Source organism: Staurois parvus, unplaced genomic scaffold (genome assembly GCF_062004578.1).
Source record: "Staurois parvus isolate SC_StPar_1 unplaced genomic scaffold, SC_StPar_1.0 ptg000147l, whole genome shotgun sequence".
Taxonomy (NCBI): Eukaryota; Metazoa; Chordata; class Amphibia; order Anura; family Ranidae; genus Staurois; species Staurois parvus.
Genome location: NW_028317943.1, coordinates 24098170 through 24125187, shown reverse-complemented (window position 1 = coordinate 24125187; position 27018 = coordinate 24098170). Strand labels below are relative to the sequence as shown.

General features: G+C 46.2%; 1 protein-coding gene across 7 annotated transcripts in view; it reads right to left on the bottom strand.

Moving 5' to 3' along the window:
* Window positions 1-7621, bottom strand: part of SRGAP1 (SLIT-ROBO Rho GTPase activating protein 1) — a 228654-nt gene extending 221033 nt beyond the window's left edge. For 2 of the 7 annotated variants that reach the window (XM_089674140.1, XM_089674141.1), the window contains exon 1: window positions 6832-7619. In XM_089674140.1, coding sequence (XP_089530266.1) covers window positions 6832-6898 — 67 coding nt within the window. In that variant the 5' untranslated portion in view covers window positions 6899-7619. Of the gene's footprint in view, window positions 1-6831 lie in introns of all 7 variants that reach the window. The other 5 variants (XM_089674135.1, XM_089674136.1, XM_089674139.1 and 2 more) reach the window with 4 other exon arrangements.
* Window positions 7622-27018: the final 19397 nt, after the last annotated feature.

Here is a 27018-nt window from a genome sequence, read left to right as displayed (position 1 = left end):
CAGAATGGAAAATGTGTTAATACTTGGGATTGAATAATGTGAACCTGTCAGAATGTAATACCTTTCTAAGGGTCAAGGGCCACCTGGTGCATTACAGAGGTTTTTGAATAACAAAAGCAGGTAATGTGAACTACTGAAACTAAAACACGGCTGACAGGTTCATGTTAAGCGGCTATAAGCCATGTGTGATAATACGGGGGAGTTAAGCTGGCTATACACTGTAAGATTTCTCTTGTTCAGCTCTGTGGGTTGAACTAGAGATTTATTGACTCCCTGATGGATAGTTATCGACACTGTTAGCTTCTGTATTCTGACAGCTGGCACCATGGCTGTCAAAATACCCAAATACAGGCTGCAGGCACTGCTCAACAATTCACCCTGGCTCCTCTGATTTTAAAGGATAAGTTCACCATTGGGAACAGGTTACATGTTCCACCCGTTTTAATGGTGGAACATGTAACATGTTCCCAATGCTGCAGTCACTGCCCCCCCCCCCCCCCCTCATGACAGAAGTTCCTTGAACAAGCTGTCATTTTTTAAAAACAGCACAGCTGTGTGGGGTTCCTCCTACACGGCCACTTCATTCATCGTGTTCTGTGAATGAATTTCAATACATGTCCCGACACAGCCTTAGCGGCTGTTGGCTTGTAGTTTTCAGTGAACTACCACGGCACTGTGGAGCACCGTGGTAGTTCATGGATTCTTACTGTCAGTATATCTGCTTCAGACAGATCTGAAGGAGACCTGCATGGCATCAGTGATCTGCTGATCACCAGTGCAATGTTTTATAGGCTCCTGCAGCCAAAATTAATAAAAGCACATTTTTTTTACCTGCAAAAAGAATTAGCATTTCTTATTTTTGGTCAGAAAGCGAACTTATCTATTAAGATCCACGGAGGGCAGGTGGAAGGTTGCCAACAGGGCCACACACAGGTTGAATTTTAGTTGGATCATCAGGAATCGGCTAAAATTGGAGCCGTGTATGGTTAGCTTTAGCCTGGCATGCTCTGTTATTCAGACACACATAGGACAAAAAGCTGTATCCAAAGGGTCTAACTGCTCATAATGACAACCAAAGCCAACTCCCATTTACCAGATGTAGAAGTTATCAATAAAAGGTGCAAACACCAATCACCTGGTCTGTAAATGCATTGGCAGTAAGCTTGATTTGCATGGCTACACAAAACGCCAAAACTGTAGAGGTTTTGCTATAAGGCTAGAAGTTTAAAGCTGAAATCCATCCCTGCAGTGTCTCCTTCACAGTGGCGGTATACTGTCCTGAGCTGCTGTTTTCTATGCTGTGAAGGGTGACAGCAGCAACTGCTACTGAAGAAGGTACGCTACGCACTCACTCCTGCGCTTCCCGCCATTTCCACAAGTTTTCCACAAATGCCATTTCCACAAGTTTTCCGCCATTTTCCACAAATGCATTGTGTACTGTGAGTGAAGGAGGTACAGATAAACGACAGGATCTCCACCAACCATTCACAGAACACAATGCATTGTGGTAATGTAGTAACATCAGAAATTAGGATGGTAGAGAGGACAAAAGGCGGTGGGCTGCGCAATTCCTCCGTAGCAGAGGCTGCAGTTAACCTTCACAGTGCCACCAGAAGCAGCCACTTGCAGGTAAAGGGCTACATCCTACTACACTTGCCTTATGTATATGGTGCTGTAGCAGAAGTGATAATAATACTATACTTGAGATTAAAACTCATTGGAAAAGCTGGGGGTTATACAGATTGTGAAAACAGATCTCTAGTTACATCAAAACAAATTACATTCTAAGGAAATAAAAACAGTATCAACCAGTTTTCTGGTAGTGCCTAAACTTATTAAAAACTAACAACTAGAAGTTTTACTTTTTCAGAACTCGTCACACTTTGATGATGGCAAAAACCAAACAGCGAAAGTACAAAGCGCGGTTTTACAATCAGGGTCAAAGACAAACACTGACATCAATGGTTTAACACTTAACCTAGACACCTCTTAGACCACTTCAAACACATCTAAATGGAAGTGGAACCAACATCTGTCAGAGGAAAAAAAAACAAAACAAAAAAAAAAAAAACAGGTTTTGGCATTCTCATGTCAGTAGTTATAATAAAATGTGTTAATACCATCCTTTGATGGCAGAACATGATCCAAATACTTTGTCGCCAATATGTTATCTGCTTGTGGCCCTGTACTTCAGCTAACTTCATGCCAAACACAAAAATGATGCATATTAAAGTGGTTTTAAAGTCTAAAGGATTTTTACCTTAGTGCATTCCCTGCATTAAGGTTTGGTTCACACCAGAAATAGCACAGAACACACTGCACATTCCTGTGCGATTCACATGCCATGAAATGAGCTGAACCGCACCAAAGGTAGTACATGCACGGCTTTAAAAAATGCACTGCAACCAGATCACATGGTACTTCTGTACCATTTATTCCAGTGCAGGCAAATGCACTGCGTTTACAAATTGCATTTGAGGAGTCAACTTTCACACCCGCTGCAGATCGCACTCCCTGTGTGTTTCCAGAGCTGCACTGTATGTGCTGTAGGCTTCTCTCCCTCTTCTTGGTCTCACAGGCTTTGCAGATAGCAGCAGGAGCCACTGGCTTCTTCTACTGGCAGTCAAAACCAGTAAGCTGAGAGTGAGGGGCAGGGCCAATCCACACTGTGTGCGTCTATGGACACACAGCCCAGTTCAGGAGCAAGCCTGCACGTCTGCCCCCATAGCTTGCTATGAGGGCAGACACAGAAGAGGAGGAACCAAGATCACCGGCAGGGAACCAAGAGGAGGTGGTTCGGGGGTGGCTCTGTGCAATACCATTGCACAAAACAGGTAAGTATGAACCTGTTTATTATTTTAATTTTAAAAAATAGACTTTGAAATCACTTTAATATATGATCCTAAGTTGGTATTCTGTTTTTTTAATAATGTATTTGAGACACTGGAAAGGTAATAAAACTAACTGATAAGCGGTAGAAAGAAAAAGTGCCAGATTTTTACTGTTATTTTTCAACTGGCTGCTTAGAATGAAAAAGAAATCTAAAGTTGGCTAAACACAAACATTTTTTCAGACTGAATGAAAAAAAAACAAAAACACACCTTGCAGTGGCAGTAATTCTATTTCAGTTATCCTGAAATCGATCGATAAATCAACTTCAGTACAACTAGCCTACCCATAGATGAACTGAAATGCTGAACTGGACTAATTTAGATCTGTCTATGGCCGGCTTTACAGTGCTTCATTTACGCTACACAGCAAGAAAAGATACCCAAACAGCTGTGTCTGATTGGATGAGCTGCTTTTTGGCCAAAACATTTCTTCCTGGCTTCTTTGATTTTTAAATTGACGGATGTCCAGCTTTAAGCTCAGAATACACAATCAGAAAATGGTACGAAAGGAAAAAATACAGCTTTCGAAGAGATTGTATAATATTCTGATCGTTAGTCCACAGCTTTCATACGAAATTATTGAAGGGACAAGCACCGAAAATTTTTCTGGTATGATACCGGATCGTATGATTTTTGTTTAATCGGTACAGTTTTTGTCTGAAAATACAATACAAATACATTACATCACTTATGAATTTTCCTTTGGTCGTAAAAGAATTTTTGTAACATTAGTGACCTCTTCCCTTTTGAGAAAAAAAAAAAAGGGAGGACGATCCTTCATCCAGTATTCTCATCGTGTGTACGGGGCTTTAGTGGATGCTAAAAGCAACATCTTTTTCTTTCCATTACAACAACATTTTCCATTGTGTTCTGTATATAGGACAGTGACTGTGCTGGCTGAACACAGTGAACGCCTCTCCAGCATAACAAAGTACACTTGATTCAAACTTTGACCTTCTGCTAGTAGCCAGAAGCCATGAATATATGCATACAGGTACAGTGGCTAAAAGTATGGGGATTAAGTAAATGATTAATTCCCTTTCAGCAGAATAGCAACTACAAGGCTGGGGGTGTGAAATCTCATTGGATACATGAGGCTGATTCACTGAGGCCACTCCTAGAAAAAAACTATTAAAAAAAAAAAAATCAAGCCTTTCCCATAATCATAATGTAGCTGAACACAGCAAGTTTGAAAAGTCACCCCCTTCATTTTACATTACTGTTTTGTAAAGATAATGACTACATATAAAATTGTCAAATTATCTAATTGGTACTTGTATTAAAAGCAAAAAAAACGTCCTTTCCATTTGCAAGTAAATTTCCTCTGTGTATAATCTAGGCCTAACTCCACACAGAAGCAAAGAGCAGTCACAATGCTCAGGAAAACACCATCAATGGAACAATATTTAATGAGTAGCAAAAAAAACATGCAACGCTTTCACAAATGAATGGTGGTGCTTTAGCCAACCTGATGAGTCATTGGACTCAATGAAGTGAAATCTAAACATATGCATGGTGCCTGCCATGGTTATTCCCATGAAATCGCAGTGCACTAGTAACAGAGATGCAGAATCCAGGGCAGGCGAAGAAATAATGGCACCGATCTGCATACTCCAGTCATGTCAGCACTTGAAGGCACAACTAATCTGTGACACTACCTCACACTGACAGCCCATTGATGACTTTTCATCTCCCCTTTGTTCCTTTTTCATTTGACTTTGGAAAGTACAAAAACACCTGGATGAAGAGCCCTTTAACTCACTGCTAAGTAAATCTATAAATAGGTTGTAGAGACAAAAGCCGAGGGGTTATTTTTATAGGAATATCTGCAATGAACAGCTGCACCAGACCAACCTTACACAATGATTTACATTATGCAAAAAGCTTTGCAAAATATTAATATGCAGGCTTTATATAGTGCCAACAGTTTACACAGCACTTTAATAGGAGCTTAAATCATTGAAATGAACAAAATGGAACCATGATGGTTACAGCAGCCTGGACTATGAATAAAAACAATGCCTGCTTAATGTCCGTGGAAATCCAATCACTAAAATCTCAGGAGCTTTAGAAAAAAAAAAAAAAAAAAGTTATTTCAAATCTTAACCTTTCAATAAAAACACCTGGTGACTGAACCTCAGTGTTCAGGCACTTCCTGTTTAGGGTGACAACGCTCTATCCCTGTCACTCAACTGTGCTCCTGTGTGTCGGTGGGGGGGGGGGGGGTGCAGCTGTGCATAAGAACCAATCAGCTTACAGGTTTTATTACCAAAGGTTAACTGAACAAGCTGAAGTTAGAAGCGGCTACCATGCACAGCTGCAGCAAATTCTGCGCGCTCCGGTTTTAGTAAATCTAATCCTAATTGTGGGTTCACACTACAGCAGTGCTGAAATCCCATGTGATTCGCGCAGGAACTGCACCGCATTCCTGTACAAATCACATGCGATTTGTATGCGGTGCGATCAGAGCCATACATTTTGTACGGCTTTGTTCGCTCCACAAACATGCAGGACCCTTTTTTGGTCCGCACTAGAATTGGATCGCATAGGTATTCACACCTATGCGATCCGATTCTGCACATCGTACCGCATTTTGTGGACCTTTATCGGGGTGCTAACTAAACATACACACCCGCATCGGTTTGTATGAACGGGGTGCGATTGTGATGCGGTGCGGAATTCGCACTGAAAATACTGCAAAATCCGCACCACATCAGTGTGAACCAGGGCTGAATGACAGAGACTGACGATGGAAACTTAAGCTGGCCATATACTTGTAGATTTTAATTTTGTTTAGCCTGCAGGGTGAATGAAAGGAATCCAATATATTCCTCTATCAACACTAAAGGGCACGGTTTGAAAAAATCCCCCCTGCAGGCTATTCTATTCTGACAGCCTTCACCAGCAGCTGTCAGAATACCTGAACAGTGACTACATTGGACTGGATGAAGGTGCTGTTCTGCTGACAATTTTCCACCTGGCTTCTCTGACAAAAGTTGATTATTAACCACTTGCCGCACACATATGTGGCCTCTCTGCAGATGGGCTTTGACACTGAGCGGCTGCATATATGCATCTATATGTAAACAGTCTACTGAGAACTGTCATGGAAAGCTCCCGTTGCACACTTGTGATTGGAAGCTTTTGAGCATGTGACTGCCTGGACAGCCAAGCACATTGGTCACATGATCAGAATGCCCGCCTCCCGACATTTTGATCCACTTAAAGGGCTGAGAGGCATCAGCGGGAAGGGGTTAAATCGACATTTATCAAACTGAGTGGTGCTGACAAGGGGAACAACAGCTCAAATTCTAACCAGCTTGAGCCCTGTATGGCAACCTATAGTCTACTGTTGTCACCATCAGGGCTTATTCAAACCATGTTCATTGGGCAGGGTTACCCGAAGAAACCCCAAGGCATAGATGATGTCCTAGTGTTTCTGTTCACGCCAGTGTGTTGATGCAAAATAGAACAGGATGCATTTAACAGGGCGCATTGCTATGCCAAGCAGTACACCACATCTCAACATGCTGCCATGTATATAGTCACTTTGTGACATTTCAGTATAAAGTTAATAAGAAACAAAAGGTCAATAATGTGATGCATTGTAACAACACATTGCACCAGCCCTTCATAGCACATATTATACACAGCATAAAGAATGGGCCCTGGGAAATGCCATAGGATGCACGCATATAGACAGGAAAAGGCTGCAGGAGATCAACTGCACAGGGATGCAACAAAGGATGGAGAAAAAAAAAAAGAGCGGAAAAGGAGTATTTTATTATTGAAAAAACAATGGCAGTTGTTGGTGATAAACTGCCATTCATTCAGGGTTCACCAGAAATGACATCATTTCATCAAGCAGCCTGTAAGTGATCCCCCACTTTTAGCGGTGGGCACACACCCACCTACCCCATCACCCCCCATGCCGACTTACCTTTGACTTGGCCTTCGTACTCAGCGATGATCTCTTTGTCCTTCTTGAACCTGTTGGGGGTAGACATTTTTGGTTCGCACTTTTCCAATCCACAAAGGTGATGAGCGCTGTGATTGTACAGCCTTGACTCTCAGATCTGGCCAAGTTCCCCAGAAGAGATCCAGGGAGAAGGGGGGTCACTGGGAGGAAGTCTGCTGGAAGACTGGAAGGCTGGAGGTCAACAAAGAGGCCATGACTGGAGTCCACACCACAGGACTGGGGGCACCTGGAAGTACCAGCCAAGGGGGAGGGAAACAAAGCAATGGGGGGGGGGGGGGCTGAGCTATAGCTGACAATCACAGGGGAGATCACACATGGACTACATGAAATGTGACCCGAGGGGGGGAGGGGGGCACCTAATATTCAGGATCACAATGTGACAGGAAGAAAGTAAAGGTGGGTGCTGTCCTCAGCACAATGTCAGTCTATGGGAAGGGGGGGAAGGGACTTTCAGTGTACAATGAGCAGCTCCCCCTGATCACTGATGTAGAGCAGCCACTAGCATGGTCCACCCCGTCCAGTCAGAGCTCCTTACTCCTCTCCGACACAAAGACACGAGGAGTCCCGGGCGGGCTCAGCTCCCCCCGGGCGGTGACTGAACAGCCTCCACCTACCCCCCCGGACAAGGAATAGCGTCCAGCACGGCCCCGGCTCACTCGTTCTCTCTGTCTCTCCCCCGGCTCTGTCTTTCTTCCTCACCCCTCACTGGTCGCAGTACAGCAATGTGCAGCCGGAGCCAGCGAGGAGGGAGAGGGAGGAGCCACAGCCTGACACCACCGCCCACATAACCCCGGCACAGCCCGAGCCCGACAGCCGCTAATAGACAGCTCGTGCCGGCCAATCAGCACGCGAGGATGCTCGCTTCGCCCTGGTCGTGCAGCAATCAGAGGCGGGGGGCGGGCGGTTGTCATGGTGACTGTGACAAGTGGAGAGGCCCCGGTGGCTGGCTGTTCGCACACTGAGGTGATAGAGCGGTTTGTCTTCCACAGGCTGGACGAATGGTGTATTGCACCGATACAGCAGCAATGCCGAGCGCTGCTCCCGCTCTGGTGTCTGCGCCTCGCCGCCTCTCACATACTCTGCTGTGATTTATGAAGGGGGAGCTCTATGGAAGTGTTCTGGTATCGTGCCATGACCAGCTGCTGCCTTCCCCAGTCATTGGGTTGGGCGGAATTGTTCATGTTCTATTCCTGCACTGGCAGTGTCACCAAGGGGCCCCTGTGTGCAACAATCCTTTGGGGCCCCCATGTGAGGGTCCTTTCACTCGGGCATTTCATTTTTTTCCTCAGTTGTTTTTTTTTTTCAAAATTTGAGCTAAACTGATAAAGTATAATTATAAAGACTTCACTTTTTTCTTCCGTTTACATCCGTTTATATCAGTTTTTCGTCTCTCTGGGTTTTTTACGGAAGAAAAATAGGGTTTTCTTTAGTTCAAAAAAACAGATGCGGACTTTATCTACTTGCCCTCCAGAGGATTACCCCCCTTCCTGACCAGGCCATTTTTTGTGATACGGCGCTGCATTACTTTATGTGACAATTGCACGGTCATGCAACGCTGCATCCAAATGAAAGTTATGTCCTTTTTTTCCCCACAAATAGAGTTTTCTTTTGGTGGTATTTGATCAACTCTGCATTTTTAATTTTTTTGAGCTATAAACAAAAAAAGACAGATAATTTTGAAAAACAAATATTTTTGACTTTTTGCTATAAAACGTCCAGTAAAAACATCTAATTTCTTCATAAGTTTAGGACAAAATGTATTCTGCTACGTCTTTGCAAAAAAAGAGATCCCAATATGTGTAAATTAATTAGTTTACGTGAAATTTATAGCGTTTACAAATGGCGGTATACATTATATTGCCAAAAGTATTGGTCGGCCTGCCTTTACACGCACATGAACTTTAATGGCATCCCAGCCTTAGTCCGCAGGGTTCAATATTGAGTTGGCCCACCCTTTGCAACTATAACAGCTTCAACTCTTCTGGGAAGGCTGTCCACAAGGTTTAGGAGTGTCTATGGGAATGTTTGACCATTCTTCTAGAAGTGCGTTTGTGAGGTCAGGCACTGATGTCAGAGGAGAAGGCCTGGTTCACAGTCTCCACTCTAATTCATTCCAAATGTGTTCTATCGGGTTGAGGTCAGGACTCTGTGCAGGCCAGTAAAGTTCCTCCACCCCAAACTCGCTCATCCATGTCTATGGACCTTGCTTTGTGCACTGGTGTGCAATCATGTTGGGACAGGAAGGGGCCATCCCTAAACTGTTCCCACAAAGCTGGGAACATAAAATTATCCAAAATGTCTTGGTATGCTGACACCATAAGAGTTCCCTTCACTGGAACTAAGGGGCCAAGCCCAACCCCTGAAAAACAACCCCACACCATAATCCCCCTCCACCAAACTTTATACTTGGCACAATGCAGTCAGGCAAGTACTGTTCTCCTGGCAACCACCAAACCCAGACACATCCATCGGATTGCCAGACAGAGAAGCGTGTTTTGTCACTCCAGAGAACACGTCTCCACTGTTCTAGAGTCCAGTGGCGGCGTGCTTTACACCACTGCATCTGACTCTTTGCATTGCATAGGGTGTGTCAGGGACCACGGCTCCAGGGTCCGCGATCGCGGCTCCGTCCCTCGCGCATGCGCAGTGGCGGCGGCTCGCGCCGGGACACGGGCACTAGGTCCCGGCGAGCCGCAGATGACAGGACGCCGCGCATGCGCAGTAGGAGCCGCGGGCGCGCCTCAGGCGTCCAATGACAGCCGGGGGCGCGTCCTAGCCGGCCAATGACAGTGCAGGGCGCACTATTTAAAGATGCCCTGCACTGTCACAGATTGCCGCAAGGTCTTCTGTGATCCTGAGTTCCTGCACCTATCCTGTGACCCTGATTGTCCTGACTACTCTGCCTGCTCCTGCATTTTGACCCGGATTGTCCTGACTATTCTGCCTGCTCCTGCGTTTGACCCGGATTGCCCTGACCATTCTGCGGATTGACTTCCCTGCTGACCCTGCGTGTGACCCGACTACTCTCGCCTACCGATTCTGTACCCCGCTTACCCCCACGGGCCCACAATCCGTTACTACCCTGCTGGGGCCGCCATCCTCTTCATATCTGGCTCTCCCGGTACCTGTCCCCAAGGGTCTCCTCAGCCACTGGCGGGCCTGCTCGGAGGTCGTGACCTGGCCCGGGACTGTTTCAAGTCCATCCCCACCATCAGGGGCTCTGGTGAAAGCACAGCCCGGGCTTAGACCCCACGCTCTGAGTAGGTCTGTCAGTTGGCAGCCTGAGGCACCACCTGGCGGATCATAACAGTACCTTGCGGCCATGACAGAGCCAGGAAGTGGACCGGCGTCCCTAGAGGATATTTGTCAGCACCTGGCCACCTTGACCCAGGCTTTTCAGAACTTCCACAGTCGCTGCGCCCGACTGGAGGACCACATGGAGTCAATAGCCCCCCTGACTCCCCCTGCTCAGAGTCCTCCACCTGCAGGACCTCCCGCTAACCCGGTATCCGGAGCGGTTGCCACATCCCCAGCTCCTGAACCCCGCGTTCCTCTGCCGGAACGGTTCCGTGGTGATCGGAGCCGCTTCCGGGCCTTCCGGAACGCCTGCACCCTATACTTTGACTTACAACCCCGCACGTTCACCACTGAGACCGTCAAGGTGGGGTTTATAGTCTCCCTCCTTCAGGATGAGCCCCAGGATTGGCCTCACCGTCTGATGGAGAAGCACGACCCCCATCTTGAATCCGTGACCGAATTCTTTCGGGCCATGGCCGTCTTGTATGACGACCCTCAGCGAGCTGCTTCCGCTGAAGCGACTCTATACTCCCTGCGGCAGGGCCGCCGGACAGCCGAAGAATACGCGTCCGATTTTAGGCGCTGCATGGGCGACACCAGATGGAACGATGGGGCCTTATGCCACCAGTTCCGCATCGGGCTGTCTGAGCCTCTCAAGGACGAACTAGCGCGAGTAGGCCTACCTGACTCCCTGGAAAAACTGATTGAGTTGGCCATTCAAATCGACCGTAGACTAAGGGAACGTCGGCTGGAAAGGAGCGGTCAGGGTCAAAGGGTGGCATGGATTCCTTCCAGGGATACAGCTCCAACCCCAGGGAACCATCCGCGAAGCACGGAAACAGGGGACAACCCGGAACCCATGCAGCTGGGATTGGCCCGTTCTCACTTATCGGTCGAGGAACGTCAAAGGAGACTATCACAGAACCTATGTCTGTACTGCGGGGAAGCTGGTCATCAGGTGCGCTCCTGTCCTGCTAAAATGAGTAAGTCCACGCCCGTTTCTTTTTCTCTACCCGCAGGAAGGGATGATCTGTCGAGTTACCTGGCCATTCCTGTGTCTTTACAGCTCCCCGGAGGAACATTGTCGGTGACCGCAATCGTTGACTCAGGAGCCTGTAGTTGCTTCATCGATCTGACTTTTGCCCACCGGCAAAAAATCCCTCTCCAGACCAAAGAAAGGGGGTTCAATATCTTCTTGGCAGATGGGTCTCGTATAAAATCAGGGGTGGTGGACCAGGAGACACCACCCATTCTCACCACGATGGCAGACCATCACCAGGAGTTCCTCCGTTTGGATGCCATCGCATCCCCCCTTTTTCCAGTCATTCTGGGCCTCCCTTGGCTGAGGGCCCATAACCCCCAGATTGACTGGGAAAAGGGAACAGTTCAATTTTGCTCACCCTACTGTTTGAGTCACTGCCACGTCACAGGATCCGTAGTCCCCCGGTTCCTCCTGTGCTTGGATGGTGACACCGATCTTTCCCAGGTTATTCCCCCGGCCTACCATGACTTCTTAGACGTCTTTAGTAAGCGAGGAGCTGACGTTCTCCCTCCGCACCGTTCCTACGACTGCCCCATAGACCTCCTACCCGGATCTGAAATCTCTTTTGGCCGTATCTTTCCCTTGTCCGAAGCAGAATCAGGAGTACTGAGGGAATACATTGATGAGAACCTTCGGAAGGGATTTATTCGTCCATCCACATCCCCAGCCGGGGCCGGGTTATTCTTCGTAGAGAAGAAGGACAAGTCATTACGGCCCTGCATAGACTACCGTGACCTGAACAAAATAACGGTAAAGAATCGTTATCCTTTACCCCTAGTCCCCGAGCTCCTCCAGAGATTGAGATCGGCAACGATATTCACTAAGTTAGACCTGCGGGGGGCCTATAACCTTGTCCGTATCAGGGAGGGGGATGAGTGGAAGACGGCGTTCCGTACGAGATTCGGTCACTACGAGTACTTGGTGATGCCGTTCGGGCTCTGTAATGCACCGGCGACCTTTCAGCACTTTATCAATGATGTTTTTCGTGACCTTCTTGACATTTTTGTGGTGGTTTATTTGGACGACATCTTAATTTTTTCCCCTTCACTGGAGGTTCATCGGGGTCATGTGATACGGGTATTAGAACGGTTGCGTCAACACGGGCTATACGCAAAGGCAGAGAAATGCTGTTTCGAACAGCACGAAACCACATTCTTGGGACTGGTTCTCTCTTCCGCGGGGGTCGCGATGGATCCCCAGAAAGTCACGGCGATCTTAGATTGGCCAATACCCGCCGACAAAAAGGGGGTACAGCGTTTCATCGGTTTTTCCAATTTTTACAGGAAGTTTATTAGGAACTTCTCCGGTCTGGTCTCCCCGATCACGCAACTGACGAAACAAGGGTTCCGCTTTAAGTGGACTCCCGAAGCGCAGGCAGCCTTCGAAAAGCTCAAAGAATTGTTCACCTCTGCTCCCATTCTCTGCCATCCAGATGCTTCTCTCCCATATGTGTTGGAAGTGGACGCCTCCGAAAATGCTGTAGGGGCGGTTTTATCCCAAAGGAATGGTACCAAGGAACTTCTGCACCCTGTGGCGTTCTTCTCCAGGAAGTTGACTCCAGCGGAACGCAACTACGACATTGGAGATCGGGAGCTCCTGGCCATTAAAACTGCTCTTGAAGAATGGAGGTATTTACTGGAAGGAGCCACACACCCAATCCTAATATTCACAGATCACAAAAACCTCGAATATTTGAGAACGGCAAAACGACTGAGACCTCGCCAAGCGAGATGGGCGCTTTTCTTCTCTCGATTCTCATTCCATATAACGTACCGACCCGGTACTAAGAACACTAAGCCAGACGCTCTGTCCCGCATGTTTGAGGACCCCGACGACGCTGTGCCACCCGACACCATCTTACCTTCTGGGAGTTTCCTCGCTCTACAAACGGAACTTCGCTCTCGACTTCTTGATGCTTCTGTAGGACTACCAGTTCCGTCAGAATCACCCCTCCAGAGCCACGGTGGGCTAATTTGGAAGGAAGACCGGATCATGGTCCCAGAAGAAGTGCGAACCCTGGTCCTAGGGCACTGCCACGACCATCCTATGGCGGGCCACTTCGGGGTAACGAAGACGCTGGATCTGCTACGGCGCTCGTTCTGGTGGCCAGACATGATCAAGGACTGTGAGCAGTACGTCCGAACGTGTTCCACCTGTCAAAGGAACAAACCCTCCAGGAGCAGGGCATGGGGATTGTTACGTCCTTTACCCATACCCAAGCGGGCTTGGCAAATGATAGCCATGGATTTCGTGGTCGAACTTCCACCATCCCAGGGCTACACTGCAATAATGGTGATCGTTGACCGCTTCTCAAAGATGGCACATTTCGTGCCCCTGGAGAAGACCCCATCAGCACAGGAAACGGCACGGATCTTCATCAAGGAAGTGGTTAGGCTTCATGGTGTTCCCGAAGATATAGTATCAGATCGGGGGGTTCAATTCACCTCCAGGTTCTGGAACGCCTTGTGTAAATCGCTGGGAATCAAGCTGTCGCTTTCATCCGCCTACCACCCACAGACCAACGGCCAAACTGAAAGAACAAACCAGACGCTGGAACAGTACTTACGGTGCTACACATCCTACCTTCAGGACGACTGGCTGTCGTTGCTGCCTTCCGCGGAATTCGCGTACAACAACTCGAGTCACTCAGCCACGGGTCAATCCCCGTTCTTTTCCAATTATGGGTATCATCCCACATTCCTCCCTGATCTGATGCCTGAGAATCCGGTACCAGCTTCTCAAGACATCTTGAACTTCTTTTCTGTCAATAACAAGACAATTCAGGAAGCCATCGCTAAAGCCCAAGAGGACAGTAAGAGGGCATTCGACAGAAAGAGAAGAGGAGAATTACTGCTTCAACCAGGGGATCAGGTTTGGCTGGCAACGACCAACTTGAAGATGCTATGTCCTTCAAGGAAGCTGGGACCCAAGTTCATCGGCCCCTTTCCGGTAAAACGAGTGGTTAACGAGGTGGCCTACGAGCTCGAGCTTCCGCAGACCTTCAAAATACATCCTGTCTTCCATGTATCTCTCCTGAAGCCTTCCAGACCAGATCCCTTCCCGGACCGTGAATCCAGACCTCCCGAGGCAGTCACTATAGGTGACCAGGAGGAATTTGAAGTGGAGACTATCCTCAGTTGCCGAAGGAGGGGGGGCCAGACACAGTTCCTGATAAAATGGAAGGGGTATGGCCCTGAGGAGAACTCATGGGAACCCGCCCAGAACGTCCACGCACCCAGGCTCATCCGGGAGTTTTTTCGTGCTCACCCGCGGTGGAGAGATCAGTGGGGCTCCCGGAGGGTGCCCATTGGGGGGGGCAATGTCAGGGACCACGGCTCCAGGGTCCGCGATCGCGGCTCCGTCCCTCGCGCATGCGCAGTGGCGGCGGCTCGCGCCGGGACACGGGCACTAGGTCCCGGCGAGCCGCAGATGACAGGACGCCGCGCATGCGCAGTAGGAGCCGCGGGCGCGCCTCAGGCGTCCAATGACAGCCGGGGGCGCGTCCTAGCCGGCCAATGACAGTGCAGGGCGCACTATTTAAAGATGCCCTGCACTGTCACAGATTGCCGCAAGGTCTTCTGTGATCCTGAGTTCCTGCACCTATCCTGTGACCCTGATTGTCCTGACTACTCTGCCTGCTCCTGCATTTTGACCCGGATTGTCCTGACTATTCTGCCTGCTCCTGCGTTTGACCCGGATTGCCCTGACCATTCTGCGGATTGACTTCCCTGCTGACCCTGCGTGTGACCCGACTACTCTCGCCTACCGATTCTGTACCCCGCTTACCCCCACGGGCCCACAATCCGTTACTACCCTGCTGGGGCCGCCATCCTCTTCATATCTGGCTCTCCCGGTACCTGTCCCCAAGGGTCTCCTCAGCCACTGGCGGGCCTGCTCGGAGGTCGTGACCTGGCCCGGGACTGTTTCAAGTCCATCCCCACCATCAGGGGCTCTGGTGAAAGCACAGCCCGGGCTTAGACCCCACGCTCTGAGTAGGTCTGTCAGTTGGCAGCCTGAGGCACCACCTGGCGGATCATAACAGGGTGATGTAAGGCTTGGATGCAGCTGCTCGGCCATGGAAACCCATTCCATGAAGCTCTCTACACTTTGTTGTGCTAATCTGAAGGCCACACGAACTTTGGAGGTCTTTAGCTATTGAGTTTGCAGACATTTGGCGACTTCTTTGCACTGTATGCTTCATCATGTACTGACCCCGCTTTATCATGTTACGTGGCCTACCACTTTGTGGCTGAGTTGCTGTTGTTTCCAGTTGCTTCCAATTTGTTACAATACCACTAACAGTTGACTGTGGAATATTTAGTAGCAAAGAAATTTCACAGGTGGACTTATCTCACAGATGGCAACCTAACATGGTATCTGAATTCACTGAGCTCCTGAGAACGACCCATTCTTTCACAAATGTTTGTAGAAGCAGTCTGCATGCCTAGGTGCTTGAGTTTATACATGGAGGTGATTGGAAAACCTGAATCTATTGATTTGGAGGGATATCCCAATACTTTTGGCAATATAGTGTATATACTGGATATTTGTTTTTTATACTAGTTATGGCGGTGATCAGCAACTTATAGCAGGATTGCGGCAGGCATTCTGACACTGGGGGGAACTGATTAACTGCCACTGACTTCCCCAGTGGCACTAATACAGTGATCAGTGCTAATAAAAAGCACTGGCACTGTACCAATGACACTGGGCAGGAAGGGGTTAACATCTGGGACGATCAAAGGGTTAACTGTGTGCTGGTTTACTTTGTGTGTTTTACTAGGGAAACATGCTGCTGTGTATTTCTGTGCTGTAGAGAAAAATACAAAGCAGCATGTTCTTGCTGGCAGGTGAGAGACCCGTGTTGTTTACACACAGGTCTCTCCCCTGTCACTGTTTCTCGGCGATCACCAGGTGCCAGCGGGGAATCTCCGCCCGGGACCAGGTGACTGACATCTGTAGCCGCCAATGGCAGCTCGCGTATGTCCCTTACTCAGAAATGCAAATCATGTATATATACCTGATTTTGCACAGCCCTGCTGTCCTGTAGCAGTATTTCTATTATAGGGCGGCAAGGAAGTGGTTAATGGATGCAAACAGATAATCGTCCATTTACATCTGCTAGTCCATAGAAATACATGGGTGTTCGTTTTTCTTCCGTAAATGGACAGATGAAAAAGGGACATATGAAATGCCCGTGTGAAAGGACCCTGACTGCTTGCCAACAAGGAACATTATTCACTATGTATCGATTGACACAGATAGATATAAAGCTGGCCATATGTGGCTCATATTTTAGTCAGTTCATCTGATTCAGAAACATTTAAGCCGTGGTTGGAACTGCTGACACCAGCTTGCTCACCAAACTTCAATCGAGAAATCAAAGGAGTAAGAAAGCAGCCCCAACCAGCTACAGGCATTGTTCAGGTATTCTGACAGTCACGTGTTCAGGCTATCAGAATACATATTACAATAGTCAGTAGAGGAGATCCCCCATCCATGCTGAGCAAGAAAAATCTATATATGTATGGTCAGCCCCATTCTAACTACCCTGTAGAGGAAAGATGTCTATACTTACCTATTCTGAGAGCACTCCAGTCCAGTCACATGATCAGCTTCCAGCCCCAGATACAGTATAGAGGAGGGACAGCCAACATAGTAAGCCTATGGTGATGTCATCACCCCGGCTCGATCTCTACTCTTTACTGAAGCTGGCATTGGAGAGATCATGTGACTGGATCAGAGCACCCTCAGCATAGGTAAGTATAGGCATCTTTCTTTTACAGGAAAAGTAGACAATTTGAGGTATTTAATGAGAGGCATGGGGAGTTTTTTGAAGTTGTAATTTTTTGACAATTTTTGAGGGAAATGATGAAAGTAAATAATTTTTTTTTCTCACAAAGATGTCATTTTAACAAGTTCTTTCTCTCACACAGCATAGGCATACTTGCAATTACACCCCAAAACGCATTCTCTAACTCGTCCTGAGTTTGGTGATTCCACACATGTGAGACTTTTGCACAGCCTAGCCACATAGAAGGGCTCCACATCCAATAAGCACCTTTTGGCGTTCTAGGGGCAAAAATTACACATCTAATTTCTTTACTGCCTATCTCAGTTTTGGAGGTCCTGGAGCACCAGGACAATATAATTACCCACAAAATTACCCCATTTTGGAGAGAAAACACCCGAAGGTATTATTTAAGAGGCATGGGGAGTCTTCTGAAGACTTCATTTTGTGCCACAAGTTTTTGGAAAATGTGAAAAGAAAATGAAAATGTATTCTTTTTTACGCAAAGTTGTCAATCTATGATATATTTCTATTACACAGCATAGGCATACTTAAAATTACACCTCAAAATGCATTCTGCAACTCCTTCTGAGTATGGCAATACCACATGTATGAGACTTTTGCACAGCCTAGCCACATAGAAGGGCTCCACATTCAATAAGCACCTTTTGGCGTTCTAGGGGCAAAAATTACACATCTAATTTCTTTACTGCCTATCTCAGTTTTGGAGATCCTGGAGCACTGGGACAATGGAATTGCCCACAAAATTACCCCATTTTGGAAAACAAACACCCCAAGGTATGTTTTAAGAGGCATGGAGAGTCTACTGAAGACTTCATTTTTTGCCACATGTTTTCGGAAAATGTGAAAAGAAAATGAAAATGTATTTTTTTTCTACGCAAAGTTGCGAATCTATGAGATACTGTATATCTATTACACAGCATAGGCATACTTAAAATTACAGCTTAAAACACATTCTTTAACTCCTGAATATGACAATACCAAATGTGTGAGACTTTTTCACAGCCTGGCCACATAGAGAGGCTCCACATCCAATAAGCACCTTTTGGAGTTCTAGGGGCAAAAAATACACATCTAATTTCTTGACTACCTATTGCCGTTTTGGAGGTCCTGGAGCATCAGGACAATGGAATTACCCACAAAATGAGCCCTTTTTGGAAAGCAAACACCCCAAGGTATGTTTTAAGAGGCACAGGGAGTCTTCTGAAGACTTCATTTTTTGCCACAAGTTTTTGGAAAATGTGAAAAGAAAATGAAAATGTATTTTTTTAACGCAAAGTTGTCAATCTATGGGATATTTCTAAAACACTGCAAAGGCATACTTAAAATTACACCCCAAAACACATTCTCTAACTCTTCCTGAGTATAATGATACCACACATGCAAGACTTTTTCACAGCCTAGCCACATAGAGGATCCCAACATCCAATAAGCACCTTTAGGCATACTAAGGGCAAAAATTACACATCTAATTTCCTGACTACCTATCACAAATTTGGAGGTCCTGGAGTAGCAGAGTCTTCTGAAGACTTATTTTTTTAAAATATTTTTAGAAAATATGGAAATATTTTTTTTTTTCTAATGCAATGTTACCAATAAGATATTTCTAACACACTGCATAGGCATTCTTAGAATAACACATCAAAACACATTCTGCTACTTTTGTAAGACCTTTTCAGTGTTTGGACTGATTACCGGACATTGCAACCTGTATATCAAAAAAATCAGCAAACATTAAAACATTATATATCAATAAAGCATAGTGTAGCTTCACCTACATCCTGTTCCTAAAAGCTTAACCTACTGGTACGTGGCTGCCCACATAGTACTATGTTCACTCACCAAGAAGTTGAACAAAAGATAAGCAAAAGATAAACCAATGGTTTTAGTAGTGCAGTTGTCCACAGAGGATGGGTGGCACCAGTGTCTCGCAGGAAGGTAGCCAGTGGGATGTACAGATTGGTCAGTAACAGTGTCATACATATATGAGGTGAGCAAACAGGCAAAGCAGTGGTCCAGGAAGAAGACAGGAACATGGTCTATAAAAAGGCCACAGTCAATATAGACAGCAAGCAGAGACGTGGTCAAAGGATTGGTCCAGGCAGAAACATTAAGCTTAGGGCCTTGGTTAGGTAAGACTGGACAAAGGGGTAGAGGCTTCTTCCCACCCAAATCTTTTCGAAGCCTCTGGTCTCCAGACCCTGATCCGGGAATTACAAAACCCAAAGAAAACAAAAAACACTACTCTGGATCCCCTCACATAAGTGAGACCCCTGTGTTGTCTTGAATTCCACTACTAAAGTGAGAAGGCAAAAGATCAGTCCAGGAGGCAGGCAGAAAACATGGTCGAATAACAGGCCGAAGTCAGTTCAGGCAGCAGGCAGAGGCATGGTCAATTAACAGGCCAAGGTCAGTTCAGGCAGCTGGCAGAGGCATGGTCAATTAACAGGCTGAGGTCAGTTCAGATGGAAGGCAGGAAAATGAATTCAGGTAACAGGCAGAAATGTGGCAGGGAAATAGCAGACAGAGAACAAAGAGAAATATCTTCACCGTACTTCACTAATAATGTAGTGAGGTATGGTAGATACGGAAGTACTCTCCTATACTGAGACCAGGCTTTGAGGGACACTGGGGACAGCAGTAGCGTGTGTCAGATCGAATTCTATTTTTGGAGCATACACAACATCTTTTTTTAAGGATAGCGGTCTGTTTCGGTAAGGGGGGCGATATCGGGGAAATGTCTTCCATGCCGTCAGCTCACTGAATCAGGTACGGGCTTTCTTGATAGATGAGGGATGTGATAATCTCTTCCTGATATTGTAAGAAGGTAACAGGTCTTTGTGTGGACTTCTGGTAAACGATGTAGGAATTGTACAGGGCCAAATGGAAAAGGTAGAAGGATACTTTTTTATACCAGTGGATTGATCTTCTGTATTCTGTTGGGTATGTAGGGCTGTAACATTTGATCATTTAAATCCACTCCCCCCATGAACAGGTTGTATTCATGTATGCATTGGGGTTTTCAGATGGGACTGCGACTTCCTTGAATTTCCAATGAGCTGCTGTTATGGATAAAGGAAAGGACATTAACATCATGTTTGTCTCGCCACTTAAGGGCCAAGATCTCTTAATTTCCCAAGCTTGCTGACTCCGCCCTGTCTAGCCTGGTGGCAACCAATTGTTGTGGGAAGCCCTTCCGATTGGGTCGAACTGTGCCACAGGCTACAGTGTTCTTGAGATAAAGGTGGCGGAAAAGGGACAGGCTTGTATAGAAATTGTACACGTAAAGGTGGTACCTCTGATTGAAGAGGGGGTATACCAACTTTTCTGCTACTCCCCATGTAGGCTGGGCATTCAGGGGGCTCTAGCTGACTGTCCTTTCCTTCGTAGATACGGAACTTGTGCACATACCCTGTGGCCTTTTTGCAGAGTTTGTTCATCTTCACCCCGTATCTGGCCCATTTGCTTGGAATGCATTGTTTTATGATCAGCCTCCCAATGAAATGGATTAGGGATTCATCAACACAGATGTTTTTTTTCAGGACAATATATTTCAGAAAATTTTTGGTTGAAATAATTCATCAGTGGCAAAATTTTATAAAGTTTGTCATACTCGGGGTGATCTCTGGGGGAGCACTGGGAATTATCATTGAAATGTAGAAAGTGCATAATTATTTTATAGCGGGTCCTGGACATTGTGGCGGAAAAGAGCAACATGTGTTGAATGGGATTTGTCGACCAATAAGCATGCAGTTCATTTTTTTTTGTTAGTTCCATATTAAATGTAAGGCCAAGAAATACTTTAAACTCTTGAACTGTGAGGCTTTTCCACTCAAATGGTCAAGGATAATAGGAGTTGGGATTTTGGGTGATAATTGCTGGCCAAAAAGATTGCATTGGTCCACAACTGAATTAAAAAATTCTGCCGTGAAAAATAAATGGAAAAAATCAATGGCTGTAAAATTTGGGGTTTCTGCCTGAATGCCTGGTTGGGCTATGAATGGGGGAATTCTAGGTGGTCCTAATCCTGTAGGTAGGTTTAAAAAGTGCATCTGGGAAAGCAGTATGGGCCCTAATTCTTGGTGGCTGACGTGACACCCGAGTACTAGTACTTGCACTTACACTGCTGGTACTAGCCATGTCAGAGGAAGGTATTGAGCTGCTGGTGGTTGCTTGCTGCTCCTTGGAGCGCCTCATTCTTTTTGTTGGAACATGTTCTTCTTCTGAATCAGAGAGTGAACCGCTGCTGTCTACTGGTTCATATACAGAATCTGAGTCTGGCAGTGAGAGTTCCCCGTTACTCTCATCTGTCATACTCAGAATTTGAAACGCCTCCTCGCTTGTGTATAATTTTTTGGACATATTTTTGACATTGTGATCAGGACCTCCTGGAATGGCGGTGATCAGGATGATGGTGTTGCAGTGAGGGACAAATATCTGGCTGCGGTTGGTTCACACTGGTCACTGTTGGGCAAAGACCAGAGATACCATGAGCTGGCAGGCAATGTTTTGTGAGTGTGTGTAAACTGTGTGCAAAGACTGAAAATTACTCACAACTGTATTGGATCTCTCTCCTCACAGACGATGGCGGTGAATAGGATCAACTGGTGTGGCGGTGATCAGGGACACTGTATGAACAGGGACACTATAAGGTGATCAGGGACACTGATTAGGCTACTGTATGGCAATCAAGGACACTGGGCTACTGTATGGCGATCAAGGACACTGGGCCACTGTATGGCGATGAGGGCCACTGACTGGGCCACTGTGTGGTGACCAGGGACATTGGGACACTGTGTGGCAATCAGGGACATTGCTGGGCCACTGCGTGGTATCAGGGCCACTGCTGGGCCACTGTGTGGTGATCAGGGCCACTGCTGGGCCACTGTGTGGTGATCAGGGCCACTGCTGGGCCACTGTGTGGTGATCAGGGCCACTGCTGGGCCACTGTGTGTTAATCAGGGACACTGCTGGGCCACAGCGGCAATCAGGGCCACTGTTGGGCTACTGTGCGGTGATCAGGGACACTGCTGGACCACTGTGCAGCGATCAGGGACACTGCTGGGCCACTACAGCAATCAGGGCCACTGCGGCAATCAGGGACACTGCTGGGACACTTGTGTAGTGATCAGGGACACTGCTGGGCCACTGCAGCAATCAAGGACACTGCTGGGCCACTTGTGTGGCAATCAGGGATACTGCGGCGATTAGGGACACTGCTGGGCCACTTGTGTGGCGATCAGGGACACTGCTGGGCCACTATGTGGCGATCAGGGACACTGCCGCAATCAGGGACATTGCTGGGCCACTTGTGGCGATCAGGTGTCACTGAGGTGAAGGGCAGTTTGCTTTCTTCTCACTTAGGCTAACGGCTCCTTCTCCTCTCACAGACAGAACTCTGTGTGAGGAGAAGGAGCCGGAAGCCGCACCTTGCAGCTTCTGTTGACAGTAGACTGTGTCCTTATTGGACACAGTTGGTCACATGGTATAGGACCGATTTCATTGGTCCTGTACCATGTCACGTGATCCGCCGTGTCCGTGGGACACGGCAATCACCAGGCTCGCGGGTGCGTGCTCTAGGAGCCGCGCACAAGCCTCAGATGCGGGACACCATTTAGAAATAGCAACCCGCTCCTGGATGTCTCCCATCCAGACCATGTACATAAACGGCTGGATGGGAGACATCCAGTGGTTAAATTTGACAGCTAGCAAGGGGGGAGAAGATCCAGAGCAGGGGCTGGTCTGACTGTAACATGTTACACCCAGAGATGGGTGGCTAGAGCAGGGTTTCTCAACCTAGGGTATCCCAGAGGTTGCTAGGGATTCCTTGAGCAATGAGCAATATCTGCCACTTAGATAAGTTCCCACTGACACCATTGATCTTTTTAGCTATCTTTAAGGGGATAATTGTTCCCAATGACCATCACGCCAATGTATCATGAGTTGTGCATATAGTAGAAAGGCTGGGCTACAGCAGATTTGGTTCTCTGATGTTATAGGAATCGTGGACAAATTCATACAATTAAAATGTATACATAGACTTACCTACACCCTAATTTACATAAGACAGGTCTTCTTTCTCATTCCAACGTCCCACAATGCAGCCAAAACAATTCCAGCATATTCCAAATCTCCTGGATCTGGTCATCACTATGTGCCCTACTGAAAGAACAACTTGAATTTAATGCCCCCAATATCTACATAAAGTATAACTACTTAACATTATGGAGAACCACATTTTTTAAAGCTTCCTAGAAGTCTTCAGACATTGTTTTATACCCAAAAAGTGATCCTGCTGGATTTACGAGACACAGATCCATCACAGGTCAGTATGGCAATAAAACAGTTCAAGAACAGTTATAACCAAATACAAACATATCTTCCACAGGTGGGGGTACTCAAATACGTTTTGTAAACTATGCAAGTCTTGCCTTTATTTATTTATGTCAGGTACTTATATAGTGCCATCAATTTTACACTGTGCTTTACATATATATTGTACATTCACATCCATCCCTAACCCTCAAGGGGCGTACAATCTAAGGTCCCTAACTTACATTCATACATACACATACTAGGCCCAGGTTATACAGGAGCCAATTAACCTACCAGCAAGTCTTTGGAGTGTGGGAGGAAACCCACACAGGCACAGAGAGAACATGCAAACTCCAGGCAGGTCGTCGCCTGTGGCTGGAATTCAAACCAACAACCCTAGTACTGCCAGGCAGAAGTGCTAACCATTTGGTCACTGTGCTGCCCATTGGCTTTAGAAAACTAATTTTGTGGCTTAGTCAGATACGTTACCTTGCTGGTAGGTGCTCTTCTCCTGTAGGACATAACAAGGACCACTGTTGCCAACCGTCTGTAAATTTACACACAGTTTATTAAAATGATGTTTTTCACACACAACATTGGCTGAATACAGAGCTGCATTCATTTGTAAACATCTCAAGGATGATCAGGGGGAACAGGATGCACCAGAGCTCAATTTTCAGTGTCATGGCAAAGGCTGTGAATACTTATGTACATGTGGTTTTTTCATTTTTTTTTTATTTTTAATAAATTGCAAAGATTTCAAAACAAATTTCTTTCACGTTGTCATTATGGGGTATTGTTTGTAGGATGTTGAGGAAAAAATGAATTTAATCAATTTAATTTTGGAATAAGGCTGTAACATAAAATGTGGCAAAAGTTAAGCGCTGTGAATACTTTCTGGATGCACTGTACACTTCCAGAAGTGTTCATTTCTAAAGAGACTTCAGGGGACAAGTTCTCTTCAATAGAACAGCATTCAGCAGCACACTCACAGAAAAGGAAAGTATTTACTATGGTTTTTACAGAGTTGCTTTAATAATGTATTAATTATGTTAATCTGATTTCATGAATATCTGGACAAAGTAAAAAGTGGTCAGCTATTATGAGTCACTGGCTACTCATATTATACCCACTTACAGTCATTGCTTCTTGATAAACCTAAATTGGTGTGATGTTAGAGTTATGGAATGTCTAGTTTGGGGATGCTTACTGCACAGCTGTAGTCATCATATAACAACTCTTCTGAGGCATCTATCCCACACTGTGTCCCAGTCATCCGGCACACGATGTATGATGACACACAATTTCATCCCAGTAATCTAGCCGAGTGTGATACACAGGCTATGAATTCCAACATCATTCCTACAAAACTTGCGTTGCACAATTTTAGAAACAGATCCTTTGTTATAAACAATCTAGTGCCTGTAACTGTGACTTTTAGAGCTGATTGTCATAGTACATGAACTGACACACTGTTCTTCTCTTTACTGATAAAGTACAGCTTAGCAATTCCTCCCTGAAAAGAAAGCCAATGCATCAGCTCTGTGGAAGTTAATAAAAATCCTTACAGACATGCATATTTTAATGAGCATTATTTTATCTGATCAGATGAATACAAATAATTATGCATAAAAGCTCTCATGTGGCACTAACCATATGCCTTTGTGCCAAGCTGATAGATTACATCAGAATTTTGCTTATTGCAATTTTGTGTGAATAAAACTCATTATTAGAAGGTCATATATTTCTATAGAAATTATAAAAGTTTACTTTTTTAAAGTAACAAATATGACACCAACTGTCAGACAACAACCACAAGCTTGTGGAAGCTAAGGGGACTGATCAGCTGAGAAACTGGAGGCTGCTCTCAAGAAGCACCTGGAGAAGCAACAGGTGGATGGTCATGGTTATTGACGTAGTTCCTCTGCAGCCAAAACACCACATTTGGTTACTTTAAAAGCCTATGTTCATCTTATGTAAATGAGTTGTGCTTTATGTTTTGACTCAGGTCTGCATACTGTATCCCCTGCATCCAAAGTTTCATACATATTGACCAAGTAGGCCTCATCCCTGTGATAGAAGCTATGGACAATATCACCAGGACCCTGAACATAATTCACTCTGCCCACTTCAGTTCAACCTCAATAACATTATTATCCACCAGGGGCAGACTGACAACTCATGGGGCCCCTGGGCAATAGGGGATCATAGAGTGTCCTTGCCCACACTCAAAAAAAGCCTATAAAAAGGTGCTCGAATGGTCAGTCCGCCCCTGTTATCTACTGATAGAGACTTTTGACACTGTGAATTGTTCACTGGGTCCACCCGTCCCATATAGGCCTCTGAAAAAACATTCTCTTTTGGATTACAGCCCTGTACTAATGCCTAGAAGCTGCAGTTAAGGTCAACAAGACCAGATCAGCTTTTTTTCCCTATGTCTAATGGCACATGCCAAGGCTGTCTACTCTCTTTGCTGATCTTTGTCCCCAGTTTGGAACTCTTCTGCTCGCTTCAGGCAGAGATATTATCAGTTTACAAAAACAGTCTTGCCACCATAAGATAGCTGCTTATGCCAACAATGCACTGTTCTACACAGTCAGTTTAGAGACATTTCTCTCGGCCCTATATGTCTCTATAACCTTGGGCCACCTTCGCCTGCTTGAATCCAACTTTTCCTTCTGCTGGTCTACAGACTACATCAAATATTTAGAAGTCAAGATCACTGCAGACCTGTCTAAATTAAATGACTCAAATTTAATTTCACTCTTCACCAAACTACAACAAAACCTCAACAATTAAATGAAATCACCTTGCTCTTTCAGGGTTTGGTAGATGCAATGAATTAAAAATGACATCTTTCCCCAGACTCCTACAATCCAAGTGTCACGTACCTGATGGGAGACTGAAATGACAAGGTCGGCCTCACTTGTGTCACTAGTCCTGACCCCACTGGAGTTGAAACAAAGGGAGTCTAGGGACCAGGGGAACAAGAGCGCCAGTAGTTGTTGTTTGCAGCTCTTGCAGATGATGACCTTGGAGGACTGATGATCTTCTGATTCAGGCACAGTAGTAACAATCAGAGCAGGTCTTGTAGATTGCCAGGCGTGCACCAGAGCAAGGCAGGTAATGAGGGTAAGAGACAGGAGCAGTGTCATAGGAATAGCCAGGGTCATCAACAGTCGGGCAGCATGGTACAGAATCAGAAGGAAAGCCAAGGTCAGGAACCAGTATCAATCAGGAAAGTTATCAGAGTCGGGTCAGGAACAAGCTGGGTCAGCAACAAAGGAATCACATGGGAACAAGCAGGACACGGGGGAGCTGAAGACCAGTCAGCACCTAACATGGGCAGAGACACTCTTTAAATAGCCCGTCTGGCGCCAATCTTCGCCGTGCGTGTGCGCGATCGCGCATTTCTGCGCACAACCGACAACTCTTCTCTGGGATTTCCTATGCACATGAGCATTTCTAATCGCGATTCGTCTTGCCAGAAATCCCTTACACCAAGCCCCCCCAATCAACATTCTGCAAAGGTATTATCCCTATTTATCTTCTTTATTTGGAATCAGAAAATCACATAAATCAAGAATGCCTGTCTTGCTCTCACTCTTGCCTAAATATCAGGAAAGAGTAGGTCTCAATAACATACAAGTAGATCTCTAATATAGGGCCCTACATGTAACTA